The sequence below is a fragment of the Archocentrus centrarchus genome, chromosome 22, assembly GCF_007364275.1.
Source record: "Archocentrus centrarchus isolate MPI-CPG fArcCen1 chromosome 22, fArcCen1, whole genome shotgun sequence".
Lineage (NCBI taxonomy): Eukaryota > Metazoa > Chordata > Actinopteri > Cichliformes > Cichlidae > Archocentrus > Archocentrus centrarchus.
In genome coordinates, this window is record NC_044367.1 from 16,767,390 (window position 1) to 16,793,692 (window position 26,303).

Below are 26,303 nucleotides of genomic sequence, written 5' to 3' on the forward strand. Positions count from 1 at the left end.
TACACAATGTAGAATTCCAAATACAACTTTTTGCAGATTTATAAAAAAAAAAAAAAAATGCTTCTGTATGTGAGCTAATTGAAATCTCTCAGTGCACCACATGAGGGCGCTGTAAAACAAAGAATCTGTGCATCTGTGGCTACAGCAGCTGACCTCCGCTCTCAACACCAGACTAAGCTCTCCCTGTATTTCTGTAACAGACAATATTAAAGGGCGGCGGTGGTGTTTTTATGCTTTCTAAACATAAATAAATGAGCTCAGAGTGCCAATCCACATTTTGTTGCTTTATTCTTCAGCAGTACTCACATATAATAAACTGAACACCTTAATACCAGCTTGCAGATATTGTTACATTTCATGTTGAATAAGGTGAGTCTCGTATACAAAAAACAAAAAAAACAAAACAAAAAAAAAACAATGCTGTTTAAAGACAGTACCCCCAACCATGGATTTATGTGCTTTCTAGTGTAGATTTTCAGTATTGTAGACATTGTAGTCATCACAGCTTGATGCAAAACTTGCTTAAAACATCTCCCAATTTTATTCAATCTTACAAATGGTGAAAAACAAGAAAACTTCATTTACAATGGGTAATCTGTTAAAAACTTCAGTCATTTAGGTACATCTCAGTCATAAAACCAGTAATATCAAAGTCTATACAACGTGCATTACTACAGATGTTGGAAACAGTGGAATCTAATGGAAAGTGATGAGCACCTACTGTTTTAACAGTTGACTAAATCTAGTTCATTCAGGAATGGTTTGTGTCCACAGGAGCATTGAGCTTCAAGAGTTGTAAACAACTGTGCACTGCAATGACAACATTTAAGACTTGGACTTTCCCTTTAAATACCACAATGTGTCAGATCTTGCAGACACAGCTTTAGCTGCTACATCCAATTGCCCAGCACCAAACACTTTTGATTAAATATGTGTCAAATTCAGCAACGTGTTGACAGTCACGGTTTCATGTAAAAAGAAAAAGGGAAAAAAAAAAAATAATAATTCCCAATCACATTTGCACTTTCACACTCACCCATGTCACAAATGCAAGCACCAATAAGCAGTGAGGAAGCAGCACACTCTCCGTTACACCTCCTGTACATCACTGCCAGGGACATTGCAGTCATTGTGGATGAGATGGTTGCAGAGCAGTAAACAAACACCCCAAAAAAACAAAAAAAAAAAAAAAACAAAAAAAATCCCTGGTTTTAGACAAAGTCCTCGCATTCCTTCAGATGAGCTACATCGTCTCCTTCATTCTGTTGTCTGGTTCAGCAGGATTACTCGGCAGCTGCGGCGGCAGCCGTGGCCTCTGGACTGGCTGCTGTTTCTGGCTCAGTAGGTGAAGCTTCAGCTGGCTTTTCCTCTCCTGCTGCTTCCTCCGCCTTCCCCTCCTCAGCCTTTGGCTCCTCGGCTGTAGCTTCCTTGGCTCCCTCGCCAGCCTCATCTGGCTTGGCCTCTTCAGTAGCTGCCTCAGATGTCGCCTTCTCTCCTTCAGCCGGTTCTGCTGCTGCTGCACCGTCCTCCGTTGCCTCTTCTGACTCCTTCTTGGTCTTCTTGAAAGAGAAGCCACTGAGCTTGAACGAGGGTTTCTTGAAGGAGAAACGCTTTTTCTTCTGCTTGCCATCCTCACTAGTGGATGGAGTGCTTTCCTCCGGTTTGGCAGAAGTTTCTCCATTTGTGGCAGCAGGCTCTTTCTCACCATTGGCTTCAGCACCCTCTACTTTTTCGCCTTCTTCTTTTGGTGTCTCCTCAGTAGGAGTGCTTCCATTGGCCTGCACTTCAGCTTTGTTGGCCTCCTCTGTACCAGGAGAGGTATCCCCATTAGTTTTGGCATGGCCATTTTCCTGGAAGGAAACAGAATAAAAATGCCATTAACTGAAAAGGCACATGCATTTATTTGAGCAAGTTCATCAAGCCAAACACTCTCATATAAGTGTGTGTGTGTGTGTGTGCAGAGCTATCCTAGTGTCCTGTGATATTTAATTACATTCTCTGACTAGTAGTAACCAATAAGAAAATGGTCCTAAAACTGCAACAGCATCTGTTACCAGGAGAGTGACGACAGATCTGTGGCTTTCAGCAGTAGGCTAGTTAGTTAGACTGTAATACAGGTGGGATCCACGAGGTGGCGTTCAGTTTGGAGTCGTTGGAAACACAGGAATTCGCTTTTTTCTCCCTTCCTTTAAATGCCCCGTGTAGTCAACCAATGTGCAGTATTTTTAAATTCTGAGGCACTTCTCTCATCTTACCCTTTGTGCTTTTTATAGTTGGCGGATTCTGCGGCTCGCGTCTGTACAAAAATCGTAGCTCCTGGCAACAAAGGCGTGGTACTGTTTTTTTTTTTTTAAAAATGGCCATGCCACATTGAGAGCGGCCACAAACCCCTGCTGCACACATTTCAACCAAATGAATAAGCCCAGACGCAATGTTTAGACACTGGAGCCGCAAAACAGCTGTGATTCTTTAAGGAAAAGAATAAAAATTAAATTTAAACCATTCTGTGATGATCACTCATTGGATTAGTTGTGCAGCATTAACCCTGCATTTAGAGAATGAATTTAACAGGAAAATACAGCTTATGTAGCAATTTAAATCCTTTCAGTGGAAACTCTGAATATAGTTAAAATACACTGGAAAAAAAAAACTGGAACAGTGCATTTGTTGGTGAAAAATGAACAGGCCTACATGTGGCCACTTTCCCTGAATGCCGGTGAGCGTGGAGATGCGCTACAGGGAACATGGAGCACGCCATTGACGCAACACATTGCTAAATTGAGACAAAATTCCGCCTGAGCAATTAAGACCCAAATATTTATTTAAAAGCAAATCTACCTGTCCGTTTGTCTTTGCTGCAACGGCTGCGCCTTCTGCTGGCTTTTCTACGGCAGCTTCCTCTTTTCCAGCGGTTTTGGAGATTTGTGCTCCCATGCTTTTGTTCCAACAAAGGGACCCAACCGATCAAATGAATGAACAAAGACCGCAAGCTTCCTCCCAGAAAAAATCAAGTCAAACGCCGACTCCCCCTTCTGCAACCGAAGCCGAGGAATCAGCACGAAATCACAATGATCACAAAAGAACGTGCGAGCGCTTGCAAAAAAAAAAAAGTAGCGAAGGTGCGAAAGACGCGAATTCTTTCGATTTTTTCCCGAACGGAGTTCCTAAATGGAGAAATTGGCCCCACCGCAAATGAGATGCGGAGTACAACGCCCAAGTCCGCTGATGAATGGGCAATGGGGCTATGACGACAAAGCCACTCCGTCTCCACCAATCAAAAGTCCGAAATCCCACCGAGTGGGGAGGTCATGGACTGGGACGGGGGGGCGCACGGACAATAGGAGAGACACAACAACATGGACTACAACTTGTTTTTTTGTTTGTTTGTTTGTTTGTTTGTTTGTTTAGTTTTTTTATCCCAGCTTCGGAGTGCAGAAACTTGATGTTTCATATTTCATGATCAGGAGATTTGGATCAGACAGATCTGCTAATCCTGTACTGGAGGGGGGGGGGGGGGGGGGGGGGGGGGTCACAATTACTGGTTTTCTGGGAAAAACTGCAAAACGTTTGCTTGTATATGAAGATGGTCACCAATTTGCACTGAAAACAGTTCATTCTTTGTACTGGCAAATATTTTGTGTGTTCTAATTTTTAACTTAAGAAAATAGTGATTATATACAATATAACAATCATGTATAAACTACACATTTATGTTTTTGTAGAACTAACAATTTTAACCTAATTTAGCTGCAACAAAGAGCCACTAAGAAGATGTTTATCACAACTTCTAAGTTAATGCAAGCTGCTAAAACAACAGTATGTTTTGAAGGCTCAGCTGGTCTCACCTTATGTCATCATGGCACCCTACTGACATATGTCCCACTCAGTAAACAGACATCCCCCTGTAACTATAAGCCCTTGTGCCCACAACTTCTCTTATCCCTCTTCTTGCATAATAGTGTCTTGTCTGCTTGTTGCAGCTGGAGCATCCCAGTGACCCAGATATAATGAGAGTTTATGGCTCTCTGCTGCTGTCTGCTCCAGCAGCCTGCAGTGCTCTAACTCCACCACCAGCCACAAGTCTCCTCTCTCTGCTATAGCTGCATGACCCACATCTCCATGGTTACTATTAGTCCAAAATGGCTCCAAGCAAGAGACTGTGCATTTGCTGAAGAGGGGCTTTAGAGATCGTGACTCCAGGTGGTGGAGAAGCAGAGTGAGAGTGGGGTGCAGACTATCCAGGAAAGCACGCAGCAGTTTGTGGATTAGGCTGACTTATTTCACCCACCCTCAGCAGGCAAACTAGGCCACACTCATTGTTGTGATGTTTTGATTAGATGCAAAGCTGTAGCCTAACTATTATGGTGAGCTGCCATAAATATGACAACCTGGGAACAAAACATAGAGAGGATTTTTTTTTTAAATTTTTTTTACCTTCATTCTTTTTAATTGGCCACCTTTTTTTAAAGTCAGTATCTCCTAATTACTATGCTCATTTGTCATTGCCCAAGACTGAGCAGTCATGTTAGGTTAAATAAAAGGTTAGATAAAAATATTAAATAGTGCTATGGTTTCAGTATAATAACACTTATCTCTTTTCATTGTTAAAAGCTATGTTAAAAGCCAAGACAATAGAACTTACATGAAGCATTTTAAGATCATTTCCAGAAAGAAATATTTTTATCTCAGTGGCCAGTTGAGTTGAGTCTTTCTAATGAATATTGCAGATAGACATATATAACAGGTTTGCTTAGACTATCAACATGTGCTTTAAATCATATCACATTACAATAAAGAGCTGAAGCAATTAGTCCATTGGTACAAAATTAGCATGAAATTTGATGTCTGGATAATTATGTTGAACTGATTTGTTTTCTTTTGTTTGTTTTGTTTGCTGATTTGTTTTTTGTTCATATTTTATGTCATTTGGTAATGGTGGGTTTACTAGTTTGGTTTCCAACTCCTCTCCACATGTCAGTTTGTATCTGAGCAAGTCAATAAAATACAAAAGTGTGTATTGTTTTTTGATGGTTTTGAATGTTTCTTGTTCTTATTGTGGGTCGACAAATATTAACTGAAAAACTGAGGGAATGCTGTGTGAATGGAGGCCAGAGGTTAGCACTGTGATTCATTATGCATGATATAAAAATGTCCAAATTATTTATCATTAGTTTCCCTTTGAAATAATGAGATTCATGTTTTTTTTCTCGTCATGTATGTGGAGGAGGGTGCTTATACATTGCTTACCCAGTCAAAAGATGGTACCAGGATTATGAGAAGAAGGCAAGCCAGTGGAGGCAGTGTAGTGCTCCTGTCAGTGTTGTTCTGGGAAATCCTGTGACCTGACTTTCATGTGAATGCTGCTTTGACATGTACCACCCACCTAACCACTGCAGCAGAACACATATTTCTCCATGGTGGCAGCATTTCCTGATATCAGTGCACCCACACAGTGGTTTGAGGAATATGACAAAGAGTTCAAGGTAAGGTTCTTGGCCTCTAAATTCCCCAGATCTCAGTCCAATCTGGAGTCAGGTCCACAGAGGCCCCCCAAATTCAAAGAACTTAAAGGAACTTCTGCTGGTGTACTGGTTCTTTACATTACAGGAAACCTTCGGAGCTCTTGTGGATTTCATGCTTCAGTGGGTCAGAGCTTTTCTCAAAGCACAAAGGGACCTGCACAGGTGATTGATCAGTGTACATTGAAACACTGTTGCTTTAGTGCAGCATTCACTGAAACATAACTACTGTAAGTTTATTGTGACATTTGGACTTCCTCTCGAGCGCAATAGTCAGTTTAACATTGTCACTGTGACAACTCTAAAACTTTTATAGAAGTCCTGTGATTAATTTACACCAGAGATGTCAAACATAGGGCCTGTGGACCAAACCTGGCTTGTCAAAAAGGGCCAATCTGGTCCACTGGATGACTTTGCAAAGTGTAAAAACTGCAGCAATGGAGAACAGTTTTTGGACTTTTTCACTTTATTTTTACTAAGAAGAAAATAAGAGGTACAAGCCAAGGAGCCATGATGATGCAGCTTTTTAAGTTATATTTTGTTTGTAATCACAGTAGTTTGAATAAGTCTGTTAATCTGTCTTTTATATATTTCTAAGGTCTGTGTATACAGAATTGTGTTGACAACTGAAATTTTGAGTTTTTATGTTAACATCACAAACCTTTTGTTGCAGGCAGCTTGCGCTAAGCATATGCATTATAATTGAACCTCTTGATTATTAATTTTTTTTTTTTTTTTTACAAGCTAAAAATGTGTTGATAAATCACCCAATAATGCTATCAGAGCCTTAAAGTTGGTTGGAAAAGGCTGGTTTGGGATTGAATGGGTTAACAGGTCCAAAACTGAAGGAATGTCAAGTGAATGGAGGTTAGAGGTCAGAATTGTGATTCATTCCTAAAGTATCAGTAGTCTATTCTAAATAATTTTCACTAAATATTCCCACTCAGAGGCAGAATTTTGCTGGTGTCTCAGCATCACAACAGAAGAAAAACACCTTGATGGATCCTACCTATAACAACTGTTCATCATATGCGAAGAAAGAAAAAAAATCTCAACAGATTATTTAGGTTTTTGTAAGTCCTTCAGGGAGTAAAACTCATGCAAACAGATCGTAGTGGGAATGACTGCTAAAATAATAAAAAGAAAGAGAGGGGTTTTATTTCATTTCTGTTTTTATTTCAGTTCTGTTTTTTTTAACATCCTACTCAGTACACTGCACTTAGGTTATATCTGCGCAACTGTGTTTTACTCACACTGAAAGGGTGAGTGACTTGAACAAAAACAGAGAATTTGCCAACCTTGCCCTGTTTTTCAGTCACACTCCGAAGATGAGGAGGTGCCCCGGCACACATTGTAATCTCTCATTGGAGGAAAGCGATGTCAGTCGAAGCCGCTGGTCGGTGTGGATCCGCATCAAGCGTACGCAATAACAGCTGCGTCAAGACAACCGGCGACAAACCCAAAAATAAAACAGCACATGCTGTCCAAAATAAAACCACCAAGAAAAATATTTTTTTAATCAAGCATTTTTAGTGGCTTATCACTATGTGACTGCCATAAAGTAGTGGAACTCCTAAAGCTTGAAATACTTTGAATCAATTTGGGTTTACTAAGAGTGCCTTATAGGGTTTTGACGAGTAATTTCGATTTTACAAAAAGCTTTGAGACGCTGGAGATTTATTTTGATAGTGCTCTGCGGAAGCTGTAGTTTTATTGAAGTGAACTTGACCCTCCCGCCGTCGTCATCATCTGTACACACGGCAGCGACAGGAGCTCCTGAATCGGCAGGGACGGGTCTCCCACTGCTTTTCTCTGTCTGTGCGAAGAAAAAAAAAATACTGACAGAGAAGAAAGACGTCCGCGAATTTCGTCCACGAAGGTCCTTCTGGAAACTCCGATGGATTAATTTGATTTTTCTGCGGTGAGCACGCTTTTTTTTTTTTTTTTTTTCCTTATGTTGAATTTCAATTGGTGCGCCCGCCTTGTCCCCTATTTTGCGCTGTAGAAAGCGAGTTGAATTCATCTCGAGAGAGAGAGGGAGAGCAGATGAGAAAAATAACATATTTTGAGTGGCTGCAGTCACGCCAGTCGTTACTTCAGTCTTCCTCAAAGGGGTAGCTTTATCTGATTTGCGTAAACATTTCCCTCGGAGAGGAAAAACTGAGAGCGGTGATGGTAATTATGGATGATGTTTTGCAGTGATTCTGGAGAGGGGGCTCTTGTGTTGCAGCAGGGATGGATGCGCTGCAGAACAGAGCTGACCACTGAGGCCATTCACACACACACACACACACACACACACACACACACACACACACACACACACACACACACGTAATAAACGCCATAACAGCCTCTTACTTTTTTACCTTCTCAGGAATTATCATATGCTTTGAGTTAATTGCATTGTCACACTGTTAAATATCCAATTATAGGCGTTTCAGTGGGGTTATCTGATGTGTCTGGAGGTGCAGCCATCCATCTTGTAAGCAAACACTGGGGATGATATGTGTGAGTTATCCCCACTGTTACCCATGTGCAATAAGTTAGGCAATAGTTGGTGTTTTGGTTGTTAAACGTTCAATCAGCTCCATGGAGCCTTCAGTTCAGCCTGTCCATGACTGCACAATTGTTGCACACGGTATGTATCAAATTTGAATGAAAGGAGTTGTATATTGTGCTTCAGGCCTTCTCTCCACACACTGTTCAACCTACTGGCAGATAAGCTGCCACACCTCGAGTAAGTTAAAAGAAAGTGCATCTATTTGTCAAAGGAAGGGTTAGTTGATCACTTCAGTCAAAGCAAATTTTGCTGGTTTTCAAGATATTTAGCAAGTGTTGGTTTGTTTTGACATCAGACAACAAATGCACACTAGGGCTTCTGCTGTGATGATTATCATTTTAAAGTTAATTTGTCAAGCAGCAGAAAACATATTGGCATCCATGGTGACTGTCAAATAATCATTAAGCCACCTTTTGAAGATGGTTCTAGCTTCTAAAATGTGACAATTTTCTGCTAATTTGTCGAAATGTTATGAAAAGCTTAGTTTCGGATTGTTGGTCAGACATCTGATGACATCAGCTTTGGGAGATGGAAATCGGAGTGGGTATATTTTACTGTATTCTTATTGTTTTGACACAGTAAATGAATAATAGAAAAAGTAATCCATAGCTTAAGCAGTTAGGAAAACACCATTGTGGATTAGTCTTATTATTATTTACTCAACTAATATACTGAATGTTTGATTAATCTGGATTAAAAACGTTGCAGTCGGTATGACCATGGTAGGGTTGGTGGTTTTAGTTGCTGCCTTGTATTTAAGCAAGTTACTGCTTTAAGTCGCCAAATTGTGCCTTATACTCAGTTATATTGGTTTATAATAAAACAGTGAAAAACAGCAAATGCTCACACATTTGGGGGGTGGGGGGTATTTTTGTAAAAAAAAATTGTAAGTCAAACAAATTGCCAGTGATTTATTTATTTTTGCATCTGCTAATTGGCTTATCGTTGCGGTTCTGCTTCCAGCACTTGTATGCTGTGTAGCTCATGTCATTGTTTTACACTTTCCATCAACTCAAGTGTGATTTTTAGTTCTACCAGAATCCTTCCATCCTGTAAACCCACCTCGTCATTATTTCCACTGGATTCTTGCGCTGACCGTTGCCCTCCACTGGCACAAGATTTGGAAAGAATCCTTTAAACCCTCCATTCAGACTGTCAAGCAGAAGCAACAAGAATCTGCTCCTATATCTGGAAAATCTTTTGTTTTAATGTTCATCTACTTTGCACTGGTCTCGCTGACTGCATAGACATATACAATGGACTCAGTGATTTAACAATACGACTCAACTCAACTGTGGACATTGTGGCACTAAAACACAGCTAGGCTTAAACCCACACGTACATGCTGTATGAATCTCAGCTGCATGTTTTATAACTGGCTCTGTTCATTCAGCACATGAAGAATGCTTTGAAAGCTTTAACACTGTGTTTCATTGTGCTCATAATCTTGTAGCAGAGTGAAAAGTGGCCATTGTCTCGTTGTTGATACACTGAATGAACTTGGTTGTCTGACACAAGCAAATGTTGTAACTATTCAGCCATAAGGAGGAGATTGTCAGTTTTGTACCACATCCAGTAAACATAGCAGTGGGTTTCACGTGCATTCAAATGGCACACAGCTTTAAAAAAAAAAAAGAAAAAAAGGTCCTCTGTTGGTCTCATCTTTGTTGCATGATCAGAACATTGGATTCTGGAGTTGAATAAGGTCACTGCAAGTGTGATGCCAGTGGGAGGCGTGTGGGAAGTTTGACCTTGTTTTGTGCCTCGTCGATGATCTGAGTGTAAAGGGACCCCACAATTCAAATTAAACAAGGTGCCTTTTAAGAAGATGTGTTGAATTGCAAAAGAGACTGAGAAAAGGCTGTGTTCTGGTGGGATTTGTAAGTTCATCGAGGTTAAATAATCAAGACATTGCCAGATGTAATGCCCAGCTGACCATAATTCCACTGTTTATTAGTCCAAGCCACATTTTCATCAGTTTTTCTGAGCTGAACATATAATGTAAACTTGTCACCATTAGTTTCACATGTGGTGAGGAGTCTGGAGTCTTATTCTTTTGTAGTATTATATTATAGCATTAAGACAAAATAAGACTTTATTAATCTCCAGAGAGGAAAATTAAAGTTACAGCATTTATAAGAAAAGGGGGAAAAAAAATATGTGGAATAATGCATCAGAAGGACTGAAGGACTAGTGAGTATATAAAATGTCTAAAGTCAGTTACCCATAATGTTACATAGTTCTCTTCTCAAAGTTTCTGTTTTGCAGTTATAGATATTTAGTTCATAATCTTGTTTGGAAATCATCAGATTTTCCTTTTTTTAGAAGCTGCAAATGTTACAAATGCTCATTTATTAATCAATGTAATTAGTCATGAAACAATTTTATCTGTTTAGGGAATTTCAGTCTTTTTTTAGTCTTACACATCCAATTATCTTTTTTTCCCTGGTCTGTAACATAAATCAGACCACAGATATATTTGTTTCTCGGGGCCGACCGACTCTCTCCTGTTAACTCCATCAGTTAGTTCCATCCATTAGTTAGTTACTGTGTGGCTGTGACATGTCTGTCCTTTTAATGCAGCATATTGATTGCAGCTTTACTACAAATGACCCAGTATCTCATTATGGCCTCCAGCACTATGACTACTATTATGGATGATTAACACTCAAGCCTGTGCAGCATCAAAATAAAGGCTGTCGTTTGGGTAAATTAAGTTCCAGTTGAACCCAGTGGTTGTGACAGATGAAGTAGCACTGACCCTGTTACTGTGTGTTCAGTACCCATTCAAAAATTGCCTGTTCGGGATTGGCAGATAAAAATAGTTTGATTAAAATAGTGTGAAAGCTGATAGTTACTAAAGATAGGGAACAGTTTAAGCTTAATGAGCAAAAATAGGTTGTGGGTTTACCTGTGGTTGTAGTTGTGATGAGTCCTGTAGTTTACAAGGGGAGAGTGTAACCCAGATTTTCTGCAAATATATTCACAAACATTCCAAAAACACACACTTGTTGCTAGATGCTACAGTTTACCAATGTTCCATAAATGCCTCACAGTTTTTTTTTTTTTTTTTTTAAGTATAACAGACTATATGAGAACTTCAGGGACTGGAAAATGAAAAAACAGCAATTGCAGAAATTTGCAATTCCTACAGCAGCCACTCGAGGCTCCAAAATCAGACAATCCCAGTCCATTCTACAACTTATGGCAAATAGCATTTAACAAATGAAATGAGGAATTTTATTATGTTCTTGTGAATTAACCTGTTTTTGAATGAACTCTTACAACATGTTGCAATCCTGTCCCAATAGTAGCTTCTTAATCACGCCATTGTCACTCACTTTCCAGCAAGCTGCCCATTTGGGTCTGAAAATATCATGATGATTGCTCTTACAGAGGCTGAGGTGGTCATGCAATACCCAGGCTGTGGCATGAAAGGGAACAAGCCCAGAGGCTCTGATGCCATCATCTGCCTTTTTTTTTTTGGGGGCGGGGGGGGGGCGTCAGACACTGAGCAGTGAGTGGGCTTGCACATGTCTGTGTGCATCTCCACTGTGATGAAATGCAGGGAAAGCACCCACCTAAAACTGCTGTTTTGATATGATACATGGCGTTGACTCGTGGGTAACTGAATAGCAGAACTGAATCTGAATGCTTGTGACACTCTTATTAAATTGCTGTGTAAATGTGAAAAGTTGCTGATTCACTGATTCATCTAAATGACTCCTATGTCATTTAGGTGATTGACTAAAATCACAGCACAGCCATGATTTTAATATAAATGTTTACAAAATACACACTGTACTAAAAAAAGACCACAGAGGGAACATATATGTACAGTATATTAATGCAAATATTACAGATTGTGTGCAGCAGAATGGTTACAGATATGTTAAAGCTGCAGTAGTCCCTGGCCTTTTTACTTGAAGAGCAAGAAGATTTTCATAATCCCCACAGGCAGCACGACGACATGAGATTTCCTCTCATTTACTGTGATCCCTGCAGGAGTGGAGGCAGTGCTATTTCAATCACTTGAGTTAAAAAGAAAATCCACCAGAAAACAGACTTCACCCGCTCAGTTAATATTCTCCTGCCTTTGCAGTTCTCCGCAAATTATGTCAAACACGTTAATGTTGTTAATAGCACATTTATTTAGAGTTTGGGTATTGCAGGGGACATAAAGTAGTGCAGTACTTATAGGAAGTTTCACTCTAGAATACTTTTGTATACAGACAAGTTCCTGGTCAACACAATTACTGCAAGGTGCCCAGGTCCTGTGGCTGCAAAACAAGCCCAAATCATTACCCCTCCCCCACCGTGCTTGACAGTTGGTATGAGGTGTTTGTGCTGATATGCTGTGTTTGGTTTTCTCCAAACATGACGCTGTGTGTTATGGCCAAACATTTCCACTTTGGTTTCATTTGTCCAAAGGACATTGTTCCAGAAGCCTTGCCGAGTGACAACAGTGACTGTCAAATACCTACTGGAGGTATGGCTTTCATTATTTTTCTAATTATCTAACAGTGGTGTAACTCATTGCCACCAGTGTTTGGAGGCTGACTTTGGGTACTAGCAGCTGTCCCAATACTTATGATATCACTGCGACATGGTAAACAGACACTGCACTCGTTCTTGCAGCTGTGGAAAATTAATTCAATCTGCTGTTTGTTTGTAGCACTGAGGCTTCTTTTCCTTAGTGAATTATTAGAGCAGATCCCTTTTTATATCAGTTGTCAGATGTGAATAAAATGTCAGAAAATACCCATGACAGGATCCTGTCTTCATTTGTTTGCTTTGTCCAGCAAAGAAAGATAAAAACAGGTAAACCTGATGTGGAAGCACTGAAGTGCACATATTTGATTTGAATGTTACTTTAACAATTTGTGTTTCTTTTTTGACTAATCAATACATTATCCATTTGCTCATTAATGGAAATAGCCGTCCGTTTATGTGTAGGATTTTTTTCATTTAAAGACATCAGCTGTATTTTGGAGCAGGGTGTTGTAAATACCAGAAGATTGGAGGTATAAATATAGATGGCAAAGGAGATTATTTGATATCTGAAGGATTATTGGAGAAGCAACAGCAGCCATGCTTCTTGTATTTCTGTCTGTGGTCTCTGCTTTGGTCAGAGCTTATACTGTAATGCTGCCACTGGGCTCATTTCTTCTTCTGGGTATTTTATGGGGTTTTATTGGCAGTAATGAATCACAGCGATGCTGCTCTCTCTGCAGTAGTTACCTCCTTCTGTTAGTTAAGCAAACTGGAGCAAACGCTGTAGAGCGTAGAAAAAATGAAATCCTGTATGCAGGAGAGAAACTGTTTGCTGTTTGAGTCCCTCATAGCACTTTTTGGTCTAATGAATGAATACAATTTTATGTAGTAGAATAAATTTTCCTGGCTGATTAATCATGCCACAACTCGTTAGATTTAACGTGATTTTTCAGACGCATCTGACCTCAGGCTTAGCTTCTTCTGGACCAAACTGTTCTCTCTGATATACAGTAGGGCTGCCCATATCTGCATCAATTAACAGTTATGAATACATAGTTTGCTTTCATCTAAGTAAAAGTATTTCTTCCAATACTTCACCACAGATAACTGAAGCAATTTTACAGCAATTTAAACTTTTAAAACTGATGTTTAGTGATTTGAAAGAGGGGAATTTAGAGCTGGAATTTGGTATTTTACCATAATCTATGTGACTGAAAAGGATCAAGATTTTGGAACTCCACCATCATGTGGCCTCCCCTCAAAGATAGCATTTCTATTTTCTATTAATTTAATGCATACATGTATTTCTTCCTCATCTACATAATTAGCGCTTAACTTGTTACGTTCTGCAGAGCTCCCAGCATGCAGCAAGTGACACATCTGTTTGCACTTTTTTCCTGTGTAGGCATTTAAGTTTCTTGCTAGTAAATGTAAAACAGGCCTGAAGGGCTTTGATCTTAGACTGTGTAGCTTTGCTTGTAAGCAATGAGCACCAGTGCTTCAAAAACATGCCTCTGGTTCCTGCTTATTTTCTGATTGGAAAATAGTTTCTTTAGAAAGACGTGGTTATTTTCAGATATTAGCGCTATTACCTGAAGTAAAACCTGTATTAAAGGCAAATGGGGTTTCTGGGGTGGGGCATAATTGAGTCTTTAGCTGGGGCAAAGACCAGTGGGATGATTCCCCTCGTCCTCCGTCTGTTGCAGCATTGACTTTTGCTCCGAGCGCCACCTCTCTCCATTCCCCGACACTGTAAACAAGTATGTTTCCAATTAGCTGCTTCTGAAGTCGGCTGCCTGCTTATGCCATTGAAAGACAGTGCTGCTGTCAGGGGCCTCTTCTTAGACGTACTGAACTGGTTTTGCGAGCTTCCAGGGCTTGGGGGGGTGGGGGTCAAAATGTTCATTAGTTTAACTGGGTCTACAAAGACACTAAGGCTCTTTTTTAATTAACAAAGCAGATTGCATCCCTTATTTCAGAAACTGTTTTATCTTTGCTTTAGTGAGAACAAACGCTCCATCAGTGTGTGTGTGTGTGTGTGTGTGTGTGTGTGTGTGTGTGTGTGTGTGTGTGTGTGTGTGTGTGTGTGCGCGCGCTTGCATGGCTCCTTGTGAGCCTTTACTTTATTTTTGCTTGGTTTACATGTAAAGTGGCTCAGTGTGGATTCTTATCCCCAGTGTGGTCATGCAAGAAGATGGAAAAGTAAACTGTGATAAGTGGGGCCATTAAATTATTTTATGGCCAGTTTAACTAGATATTCTCAGCATAAAGCATTAGCATGCAAGTGTACGTACGCAGTGGTCATACTTGCTGAGCACATACAGCTGCGGTGCATTATGTTCCTCCGTTTAATTAGTAATGCATTTTAAAGCATCGTGTTTAATTTCAGCCTAATTGAAAGATTTTTCAGAAGACACTAACTCTCAAAGGAAGCTCTGAAATAATGGAATATTGAATCATAATTTCCCCAGTGGAGACGACATTTGTGCTATTATTTTATCTAAGTGCTAATTCCATCTCCCTCTTTCTCTCTCCACCCACAGACAGTAGAGAATGGGCTGTGTCCAATGTAAGGATAAAGAAGCAGCAAAACTCACTGATGACCGAGAGACCAGCCTTTCCCACAACTCAGGCTACCGTTATGGGTCTGACCCCACTCCGCAGCACTACCCCAGCTTTGGGGTCACCACCATTCCCAACTACAACAACTTCCACAGCGCGGCTACACAGGGAGTGACTGTGTTCGGAGGAGTCCACACGTCCTCACAGTCTGGGACCCTTCGTTCTCGGGGAGGTACAGGTAGGATTGAAAAAATCTCCCCTAAATACAGAAAGTCTGTGGAGCAAGTTGGCTGACTGTGAATGCGTGTAAGTTTAGTAGCCTTTTATTGTTCAGTTGAACCACAGATTTTTAAAGGCTGTTGCTTCTTTACAGCCATTTAGATTCTTATTTTTAAAGACAAATATTTGTCAATGAGCAGGTATTTTAGTTACTGTTGCCTTCCTGTCAGCTTGAAGCAGTTTGGCCATCCTCCTCTGAGCTCTGGCATCAACACAGCATTTACACGCAGAGAGCTGCCACTCACTGGATATTTTCTCTTTTCCTGACCATTCTCTCTAAACTCTAAAGATGGTTGTGTGGGAAAATCCCAGGAGATCAGTTGTTTCTGAAATACTCAGCCCATCTGGCACCAACAAACACGCCACATTCAAAATCACTTAAGTCACCTTTTGTCCTCATTCTGATGATCAGTGCTCTGTGAGGAACATCTGACAATGAGAGAGCAGACATTCTGCTGAAAAGTGCAAAAGTGCTTCCAGTGGGCTTTACTTTCTCTTGCTTGAGATTTTAAAGCTACGTATCATGTGTGATGCATGAATTAACAGCATTCCTGCTTTGATGTGTGAAGTATTTTGAGACGTTTTATTGTGACAATAAAGACGGCATCTGTGGAATCGGCGCCACCGAGAAAGTTCTCTGTGAGGGGAATGTGAAATAAAATCCATGTCTAATTTGTGCAGTGAGGACTTGAGAACGGAAGGGGGGGGAAAAAAAAAATGAAACTATGATCGATGTAGAGCAGAAACCTCATCTGATCTTTTTGTGATGACCTCAACATTTCGGACAGTGTGCAAGTTTTGGTCGACATAAGGATTGCGGCTTGGATTGTCCAGAGAGGATTTAGATCAAATCAGAAAATGAACATTTACAGTTTTAGGCCGATTAATAGATACAGGCACTCGTGGGCCATTCTTATCATATCAACTTTTGATTGGCTTCCCTCATCTAGACTATGGTAGCAACTGTTTAATCACAACTCGTAGAGGATGTGTTGGATTATTTGCAAAGCAAGTAGTTTCTATATTTGCTTGTTCACCCTTCAGTTTTATTAATTGGTTAATCATTTATTGGCTACTGGCAATATGTAAGCAAATATTCCATGTTTTCCACTCCAACTTCTACATACATTTTTGCCTCTTTAGAGTCTAAATGCTCATTTCTTGGTGTTGAACAGAGAGGATACAGCTGAAAATAACCACCTGCTGGGCCTGAAAACAGAAATCATTAAGGTATCGGTGCATGAATCCAAATCGGTTAGCAGAAAGATGCTAGGATGGATGGATGGATGAAAGAATCTCATGTCAGGTGATAGTTTTCTGTGAGTTTGTTTCTGTGAACTGTGCTTTGTGCAGTACCTGTAGTCCTTCGATAGATTAATTTGAAAGAACGCAACAACTGCAAAAACAGTGTCACTGTAAGACTCACATTCACTACCACAACCTGAATAATGCCACACACAAATTTTAAAAAAACGTGTAAGTGGAAAGTGTAGATTATGTATATTTGGACATGAAATTATCTGAAATATATTTTTAAATTTATATTTTGTTTCTAAGCTGAAAATAATGCAGCAGATGGGGTGCAAAGAATAAACAAAGAAGGCAGTAATTTTTATTGCATTGCATTGCATAAGAGGCAGCCCCATGTGTTAGACAGATGACCAAACCCCACAGTAAAAATGCAATGAAAACCCAGCATAATAGTTCACCCCTATAACCGCCACATGTAACATTTTGTTTTCCTGCAGGGGTGACTCTTTTTGTGGCTCTTTATGATTATGAAGCCAGGACCGAGGATGACCTCAGCTTCAGAAAAGGGGAGAGGTTCCAGATCCTCAACAGCACGTAAGTGTGAAAGCATCTGCATGACAGCAGTAAAAAGGGTGGTGGTTGTGTTTTCCTTCGCTGTTCTCTTTGTAACAAATGTTACACCAGTACCAGCAGAGATTACTGATCTGACTGGGTTTTGAATCTGACAGATTTGTCATGTTTTAATGGTTTTGTGACAGGTTGTTAAATTCTCCTCACCTTTTGTGTAACTACAGTGATTTTTGTTGCTACTGAGTACTTTTGTTTTCACATCTTTTAACAGAGAATTAAACTGTTTTCAGACATATCTTGCGAGCTCTGAGTGTGTTTCCCCTGGCAAATGTTGAATGACATCTGAGAGCTGCTGTTGTGTTGTGACAGGGAAACAGTCGTTGGACTGTTTCCCTGTCATTCTGTGTTTTCTCTTACACTGAATCTCAGCCAAGCCTTTTGCCCAAACCAAACCAGTTATCTCCACTTCTCATAACAACCAAACTTCAGTGAGATCTGCTGACTGTGGAAGCAATTTGAGTACAGTGAACTCATTGTAATGTTCAGCAAACCAGTTTGAGATGATTTGAGCTTTGTGACATGGCACGTTATCCTGCTGGAAGCAGCCATCAGAAGATGGGTCCAGTGGTGGTCATAAAGGGATGGACAAGCAAGCATGCTAATGAAAGAGTAGGCTGTGGTGTTTAAATAATGCTCATTTGGTGCTTAGGGGTGTAAAATCTGCCAAGAAAATATCCCCCCACACCATTACACCACCAGCAGCCTGAACTGTTGATACAAGACAGAATGCTTTTATGCTTTCACGTTATTTACACCAAATTCGTGAAAGCTGTATCTACAGCAGATGAGCAGTATCTGAAAGTCATGTCCTTACAAAAGGAATATGAAAAAGGACTGACACGGGTCCTGAGAGATTCATCTGGCCTTTCAGTTGATCCATCTACTATTTGCCGAAGCCTCATCGGAAATGGTCTCAGTGGAAGGGTGGCTGTCAAGAAGGCATTCTTAAGGGAAGGAGAAAAGGCTGGGGTACGTGAAATTACACAAGAACTGGACTGAAAATCAGTGACAACAGGTTTGATGGAGTGACGAATCCAAATTTGATATTTTTGGTTTAAATCGTTGTCAGGATGTACAAAGGAGGTACAACACTGAGTGTGACAGCCATCTTTAAAACACTGTGGAGGCTCTGTTATGATTTGGAGCAGTGGTGTTGGAGACCTTGTCAAAATTAAAAACTTTTGCACAGTACTGTAGCCTAACTTAATGTTATAGGTGTTTCCCACCAGATAATATTTGGGACACTCTTAAGTCCATGTGTGGTGAAAACACCAGACTGTCCAAACTGTGTCCTAAAAGTTACAAAGCACTCAAATCATGGTTGGGAATGAAGAACAGCAGCGCTGGCCACTTTGTCCATTTTGTCTGTGGATATTTTTAATTCAAGCTCTTTGGTTCCAGAGTCGCCACTTATTTCTAATAAAATTTATGAATTAACAGAAATTGAGTTTATAATTTAAATTTTAGCGACCATTCACAGAAGCTGCAGGGGTCTCTACATTACAAAACAACTGCTTTGAATTTAGCTGTTTTTGTGCATATCTAAGAGAGAGAACGGTGCATTTTTTAAATGTAGTGCGTCCACTCTGCTTGTTTACATGATGAGTAAATGGTGTTCTAGCTCTCTGTTAAATCCACCCTCTCATTTTTCAGCGAGGGAGACTGGTGGGAGGCTCGTTCTCTCACTACAGGTGGAACTGGATATATTCCCAGCAATTACGTAGCTCCCGTGGACTCTATCCAAGCTGAGGAGTGAGTGAAACTTTTTCATTTGAGCCCACTCTCACACACACAGCTTCAGTCTCTGAGGCACGACAGCTTCATCACCAGAGAGCATAAATATTTGAGAAGTCATCTCATTGCCTTTGTTAGATGTGACATGGTTGCATGCACAGTACAAATAGAATATTTAGGAAAGCACTGTAAACAAGTATTACACTTCTTTTTCTCTTTTTCTCCCCCTTTAGCTGGTATTTTGGTAAATTAGGTCGAAAGGATGCAGAGAGGCAACTGCTCTCCAACGGCAACGCCAGAGGCACTTTCCTCATCCGTGAGAGTGAAACAACTAAAGGTGCTTAAAATGAGCAGCGACTAAGATGGTGACATTTTGAATGCTTTTAAAGTTTAGGAAAACAGACAGATGTTTGTGAGCAAGTAAATATTTAGAAGCCCGTCAAAGTGCAAGCAGAAGCAAATTATTTATGAACTTGGAATAAGTCATCACACTAAACATTGTTTGATTGTCCTAAATAAGCTTCAACATACTCATTTAAAAATAACACTGCAACCACTCTGTTCTAGGGGCCTACTCTCTCTCCATCCAGGACTGGGATGATGTCAAGGGAGATCACGTTAAACACTATAAAATTCGTAAACTGGATAATGGAGGCTACTACATCACCACTAGGGCCCAGTTTGAGACACTCCAGCAGCTAGTTCAGCACTACTCTGGTGAGACTCTGCTGCTCAGTGTGTGCAAAAAGATTTCAACAGGACAGATCCATATATTATTTTTTTCTCTCTTTTAAACTTGCACATTTCTCACATGACCTCAAATTGCATGGTCATTTCAGCCAGGGCTGCAGGCCTGTGCTGCAGACTGATCGTGCCATGCCACAAAGGCATGCCTCGTCTAACCGACCTGTCTGTCAAAACCAAAGACGTGTGGGAGATCCCGCGGGAGTCGCTGCAGCTCATTAAACGCCTCGGCAATGGCCAGTTTGGAGAAGTCTGGATGGGTGTGTATCTTAGTCCTTAAATTCCAAAAATTCCATTTGGACTAGAACACCATTTTTGAACTTGTTGTGATTTCTGAGTGGGTTTAGGATTTGGGGAGGGATTTTGGACCAGTTAAAACACAAAAACAGATTAAGTCCAATATTAAGATAAATGATTTATTATGATTCTACAACTTTTAAGTCAAACTCAAAGGTAAAAAAACAAGTTACTAGAATATTTTAGCATCATCGAATTCATCATTAAATAACAGCTACAAGCAGGCACATTTTGGTTAGTTTTCCCCATCAATCCATACATTTTCTTAACCACTTCACCAGCTCAGGACACAGAGAGACAGACAAGCAATGCATGGCTTTGGACTGTGGGAGGAAACCGGAGTACCTGGAGAGAACCCAGAGAAAACATGCAAACTTCAGTTTTTATTATCTGTTATGTCATACTGTGACTTAAAGCAGCTTTCAGGGAGTATTTGTTTCCAGTTATGTGTTCTACACATTAAATGAAAAGAAGCAGAGCCCATTTTCTCCCTCTTTAACCCACTTTTTATTTCATCAGAAGACTTTTTTTTTTTTTTATGTTGCTGTCTTGCTTTGAAAATAACATCAAAATGTGGGCCATTAGAAATGCCCTTGAACAGTCTCTTCTAATTTTTTTTTTTTTAACCTCAGGAACGTGGAATGGCACCACCAAGGTGGCAGTGAAGACTCTTAAGCCCGGCACTATGTCACCTGAGTCCTTTCTGGAGGAAGCTCAGATAATGAAGAAGCTCCGACATGATAAGCTGGTGCAGCTCTATGCTGTGGTGTCCGAGGAGCCCATCTATATAGTCACAGAGTACATGAGCAAAGGTGGAGGCTGCTTTAACATTTTCATTATTGCATAAATGCATTCATGCATGCACCTACACAGTGTTTGTATAATTTATGCACCTGCAAGTAGAACACATGTCCTGCTTTGTTGCATAGCGTGCATATTGCAGCAAATAGAATTTACTGCACATTGTGAGAGTTGGGCAGGAGTGATTTGCTATGAAAAACTGAAATTTTCAGTTACTACAGCGAGAACTAACAAACATCTGACACAGATTTTACATTTTAGGCAGAAATCCAAAAACTGTTGTGCAACATTTCCACAACATGTTGCTTGTAATGAAGTGGGAGCTCAAAAAAACAAAACAAAAAACTGATATGCTGACTTTTTTGTTAAATCCGTGTCTTTTTAGGTAGTTTGCTTGATTTCCTGAAGGACGGAGAAGGTCGAGGCCTCAAACTGCCAAATCTAGTGGACATGGCAGCTCAGGTGCTGAAAATCTTGATGCTCTATTAATGTGTTACCAGGGAAAGAGATTTTTGCTTTAAGAGCTTAGTTGACTTTAATTCTCTCCAACAGTTACCAGTTTAATCATTTAATCTCCGCACTTCTCATTTGAAGCCATTTCTGTCTTGGTAATCTGGGAGTTTTTGCAGATTTGTGAGGCAAATTCTCAATTTAGGAGACCAAATTGCAAGTATTTAAAAGTCTGCACAAATTCCACGTGGTTCATTGTTGTTTACTGAGGAAGCAAGCTCGTGATTGCTTTATATCAAGACAAATAAGAAAATTGGCTACCTGAAGTTATGGATTTTTCCTTGTATTTAATTTTGAAACTGATTAAGTTTTATAACCTTACACTGGAGTTTATTTTGCCACTATGGAAAATCTGTGGGTTTACAGTTTACAGATATGCTTCTCTTTTGCTGTCCCACTTTTTTAGGGCGATAACATTTGTGTAAAATCTTGCTTAGCACTGATTTAATGACCTTGAAGATGTACATTGAATTGATGTTCAACAGAGAAAAAAAAACCCTCAATTTCCCAGGTGGCAGCAGGCATGGCATATATTGAGAGGATGAACTACATCCACAGAGACCTACGATCTGCCAACATCCTAGTTGGGGACAGCTTGGTGTGCAAGATTGCTGATTTTGGTCTGGCTAGACTCATTGAGGACAATGAATACACAGCAAGACAAGGTAGGCTTCCTGCATCAGGTTGCACCACCAACCAACAACATGCAGTACATAAACATAACTTTTAAACTAAATAAAATAACTGCCAGTGCCTGTAAATATAGGTATGACTTTATGTTATGTGTATTGGTGCATACTTTAAACTGAGCACCAGATTTTGTGTCATGATGCAGTAACATTTGAACACACTGACATAACACACACATCTGTTTTCAGTGCAGTCTGATTTTTGGGGTGTATTCACAGTTCATGCAGTTGGTTCATACCATGCCTGAGCATGATTGTCCCCCACCCACCCTACGCCAACCCACCCACCATCACTGACCTGCACTCACACTGCCCTTAACAGAAGTTTATAAAAATGTATATTCAGTGGCAAAGAAGTCCAGTGGTAGTTTTTGTTAGGCTCTTTTTTTTTCAGTCAGATCAGCTAAAGATTAGACTTGAGACTAGCTTACATGTGTTTCATCTGACTTTAATGTTTCTGTAGGATTCATTAACCGCCCCAACCACAGCATCTCCTGAAAACTGTCGTCAGAGGGAAAATGTTGGTGGCTTGGCAAATACCTTATTTCATTTTTCTCTATTCCAAGTCAAGTTCCACACAGAAACGCACACAGTTATGTTTTGGTATTTTCAGAGGACATTGCATTAAACGAAATTAATTTCATGGAAACAAAAACCTAAACTTTCCTGACTTTGACCCCTGACCTTATGACATGCCTTCACCTTACAATGTGCTGATTTACATTGTGGGTTCTTGATTTCCCCACAACATGAGTGATGCTTGGACCACACTGCTTTTTTTGAACAAGAATTTGTCCTGATGAAGTCACTGGGAAAAGGATGCACATGTGGTTGTGCAAAGACAACCAAATATGTGTTCATACGAGGGTACAGTGCTGGACTTAAGACCTCCTAAAAGTGCACTTGTTTTACACAAAAATCAATCTGCCACTGTGCTTCTCGTTTGAGGGATGAGGAGGAAGCAGCCAAAATCTGAATCACTCAAGTGTTGTTCTCCCCAGAGTCAGACATGAACCACACCAGGAGGACTTCCAGGCTCCGTTAGTCACTCTGTCAACATGTTCAGTCACTCATTTGGTAGAAATTGAAATGTTTACTTGCTCAACCTGGGCCAAGTGCAAACTGACACGGAGATGGATAATGGAATGGTTCCGTTATTTCCCTGGTGGAATGTAATGATGTCCTTATGTGCCTGCACTAATCAAATCAGTGAAGGAAAAAAAAATCAGAACAGTGAAGACTGACCTACTTTACTCTTTAGGTTTGGGTAAAGGCCATTGCTGCGTGTCTTTCTGTATATCCGCAGGAATGCAGACAGCAAAATAAATGTTGCGGCCATTTTAAATGTTCGTGAAACGAATAATCACCTGTCACCTGAATTTATTTTAGGTGCAAAGTTTCCCATAAAGTGGACCGCTCCTGAGGCTGCCCTTTACGGGAAATTCACCATCAAGTCAGACGTGTGGTCATTTGGTATCCTGCTGACAGAGCTGGTGACCAAGGGCAGAGTGCCCTATCCAGGTGAGTGAGAGCGCTGAGCTCTGTGGATTATGTAATCACTTCTCAATTCCAGTTTAACAGTCACATTTGATTAATGCAGCCTGGGTGCATGTTTGAGTCTGATCAGACACTAGGCTCTGTATGCTAAAAAAAGAGCAGCACATTGCATAATGTACATTACACTGTGCATTATGCAGAGAAATGTTCCAGGCTGACTGTGAAGATGTGAATTGTTCTAGTTTCACTGCCACTACAATTATATTTTCAGCATTTAAATGAGCTATCCAGTGTCCAATATTTCTAAACAATGTTGTGATTGCTGCGGTGTCTTCAGTCTCCGCTGTAAGGTGACATCACCTCTGTGTGAATCACTAGTGCTTCGGTTCAGGTCAAAACAGCATCACATGTTTGATAAATCCTCCCTCTATCCCTTTCTCTTCTCTTTTCCCTCCCCCCCAACTGTTCATGGCAGATGGCTGCCCCTCCCTAACCCTGGTTCTCCCGGAGGCTCCTTTCTGTTAAAAAAGGAGTTTTTCCTTCCCACTAGCGCCAAGTGCTTTCTCATAGGGGTTCAGCTGATTGTTGGGGCTTCCTAAGCACCTTCAGATGACAGTTGTTGTGATGTGGCACTATATAAATGAAACTGAATTAAATTGAATAAATGTACCCAGTGTATAACAAAGTATAAGCCCCATTTCTCTCATTTCATCTAAACTTTTTTTTTTTTTCTTCTGGAAAAATTATAGATTGTTCCTCCTCCTTTTTTATCCTAATACTTTCAGGACATCCACTGTTACCCCATCATGACGTTATAGTGCTACCAACTGTTTGTAATTCTCTTAAGCAAAGTCTGCAAAAATACAAAGTTCTGGAAACTCTGCAGAAAGAGCTCTTACAAACTTGGAGATTTGATGGCAGCACAGTCCTAAGTGCTCACGGACTGAGGCGGGAATGTGAATTTTTCTGTTTTTCTTTCTCCAGGCATGAACAACCGGGAGGTGCTGGAGCAAGTGGAGCGAGGCTACCGAATGCCATGCCCCCAGGACTGCCCCTTGTCCCTACATGAGCTAATGCTACAGTGCTGGAAGAAAGACCCAGAGGAGAGGCCCACCTTTGAGTACTTGCAAGCCTTTTTGGAGGACTACTTCACTGCCACTGAGCCTCAGTATCAGCCGGGGGATAATCTCTGAGCACCATGGCCCTCGTCTCATGTCATTTCACCAACTTTCCACCAGAGGGAGCCTGACACCACATATTCTTTCTTGTTCTGTGGCCCTAATGATTTTAAAAGCTCACAGACTGACTTTTCAATCTTCAAGCTTCATAAAAACAGGACCGAGAGTGCAGCAAAGTGACTATCAGCATTAGAAATGACTGCCATGGATGAGCGACATGAGTTCTGTTGTTTAACTTGTATGTAATGTAAATATAAATTGCTTGTTTACTTATCTTTTGTTTTTCTGTTTTGTATTCCTTTTGATAATTTGGAAACGTGTGATTTTATTTTTCCCTCTTTTTTTTAAATGCAAGGTTACATTTGTTTAAGAGTTATGGCTCATAGAGAAATATGTGAGGCACACAAGTTGGTTACAGATGTTGGCATAATAATTGTAGGAATGGTAATAGTTAGACACCGTGGACCAAAGTGTATCTGAAATTTTTTCTGGGAGTCCACTGACCTTTTTTTACAAGGTTAATATAATGATACTTTTCTCCTCTTCTCAAGGACTTTAGATGTATTATAACACCTGTTCTTGCCTTTTCTTGTTTAGTAATATTATAATGTAAGGGAATGCCTTCATGCTTTACACACACTAACTCAGTGCATCATGGACTCTTCCTCCCAAACTGTATGCCATCTGCACTAATATTGTGCATTCATTGCATTTCAGCTTCAGCCAATGATTTTTTTTAGACTGGCTTAAAGTGACTTTTAGTTGAGCTTTATGTAGTTGAAACAGGGACTGACTTCCTCTCTCACTGCAATCATTGTTCAGCTGACTACTTAGTATACTGACAGTATTTTTAAATATATGTTGCATATGGCGGCCGGCTGTGTAAGACTTCCACACACTCTTTTTGCTTCAGCAGCCAAGCAAACTGCCACTTACACAAAGAGAATGAAGGACGTGTACCTGTGTTTGTCCCTCCATAATGTGTATTTGAAAATAACACGTTGTTCGTGAGACCAAATACCTTTAATTTCATTTTTTGGAACATTTCAGCCAGTTGTTAAGACTGCACTAATAAGTGATTATTTCCAATCAGCTTTGGATGACATTTCATCTTCCTTTAGTGTCAATCTTCTCTCACTTTCAGTGAGTAATTCCAGGACAGTGTGCCATTTCTGCGTATTTATGTTGCCCTCCATGGGTGGAATGGGTGCCCTAATTTAGTAGATATTCAAATCCTTTTGGTCTCTATTTATTGTCTCAGTCTGTTACTTGTACACAGCTGTTTTTGAAATAAAGACCCCTGCCATTATGATGCCATATTTAACACTGGTTCTAAAAGTTGCCTGACTGCTCTAATTCTCTAGAAATCTCTCAAGTTTCAGTTTCTCAGCACCACGGAGGATTAGACACAGACATTCATCGCTATTGTGGAAATAAACATAATGTCTGTAAGAATAAATGTTTGTGGTTTTCGCTTAAGGTGAATTTTATGTAAAGATGACAAGACTGACTATGCAAAGCAATCCGCTGCCTAGCTTACAGCTGTTTTATCTTG

At 40.3% G+C, this 26,303-nt stretch overlaps 2 protein-coding genes across 2 annotated transcripts; one reads left to right on the plus strand and one right to left on the minus strand.

Annotated features, from left to right (window-relative positions):
• Positions 1–263: 263 nt before the first annotated feature.
• Positions 264–3,212, minus strand: marcksb (myristoylated alanine-rich protein kinase C substrate b). Its single transcript, XM_030718799.1, has 2 exons — positions 2,839–3,212; positions 264–1,850 (listed from the first exon to the last, which is right to left on the minus strand). The coding sequence occupies exons 1-2, from the start codon at positions 2,932–2,934 to the stop codon at positions 1,284–1,286; spliced, it is 663 nt and encodes a 220-aa protein (XP_030574659.1). The 5' UTR covers positions 2,935–3,212; the 3' UTR covers positions 264–1,283.
• A 4,067-nt stretch (positions 3,213–7,279) lies between these two features.
• On the plus strand, positions 7,280–26,057 carry fyna (FYN proto-oncogene, Src family tyrosine kinase a). Its single transcript, XM_030718335.1, has 12 exons — positions 7,280–7,440; positions 15,120–15,376; positions 17,166–17,262; positions 18,952–19,050; positions 19,266–19,369; positions 19,600–19,749; positions 19,872–20,036; positions 20,706–20,885; positions 21,260–21,336; positions 21,896–22,049; positions 23,463–23,594; positions 24,555–26,057. Exons 2-12 carry the CDS (start codon positions 15,130–15,132, stop codon positions 24,761–24,763), a joined length of 1,614 nt encoding a protein of 537 aa, XP_030574195.1. The 5' UTR covers positions 7,280–7,440; positions 15,120–15,129; the 3' UTR covers positions 24,764–26,057.
• Positions 26,058–26,303: the final 246 nt, after the last annotated feature.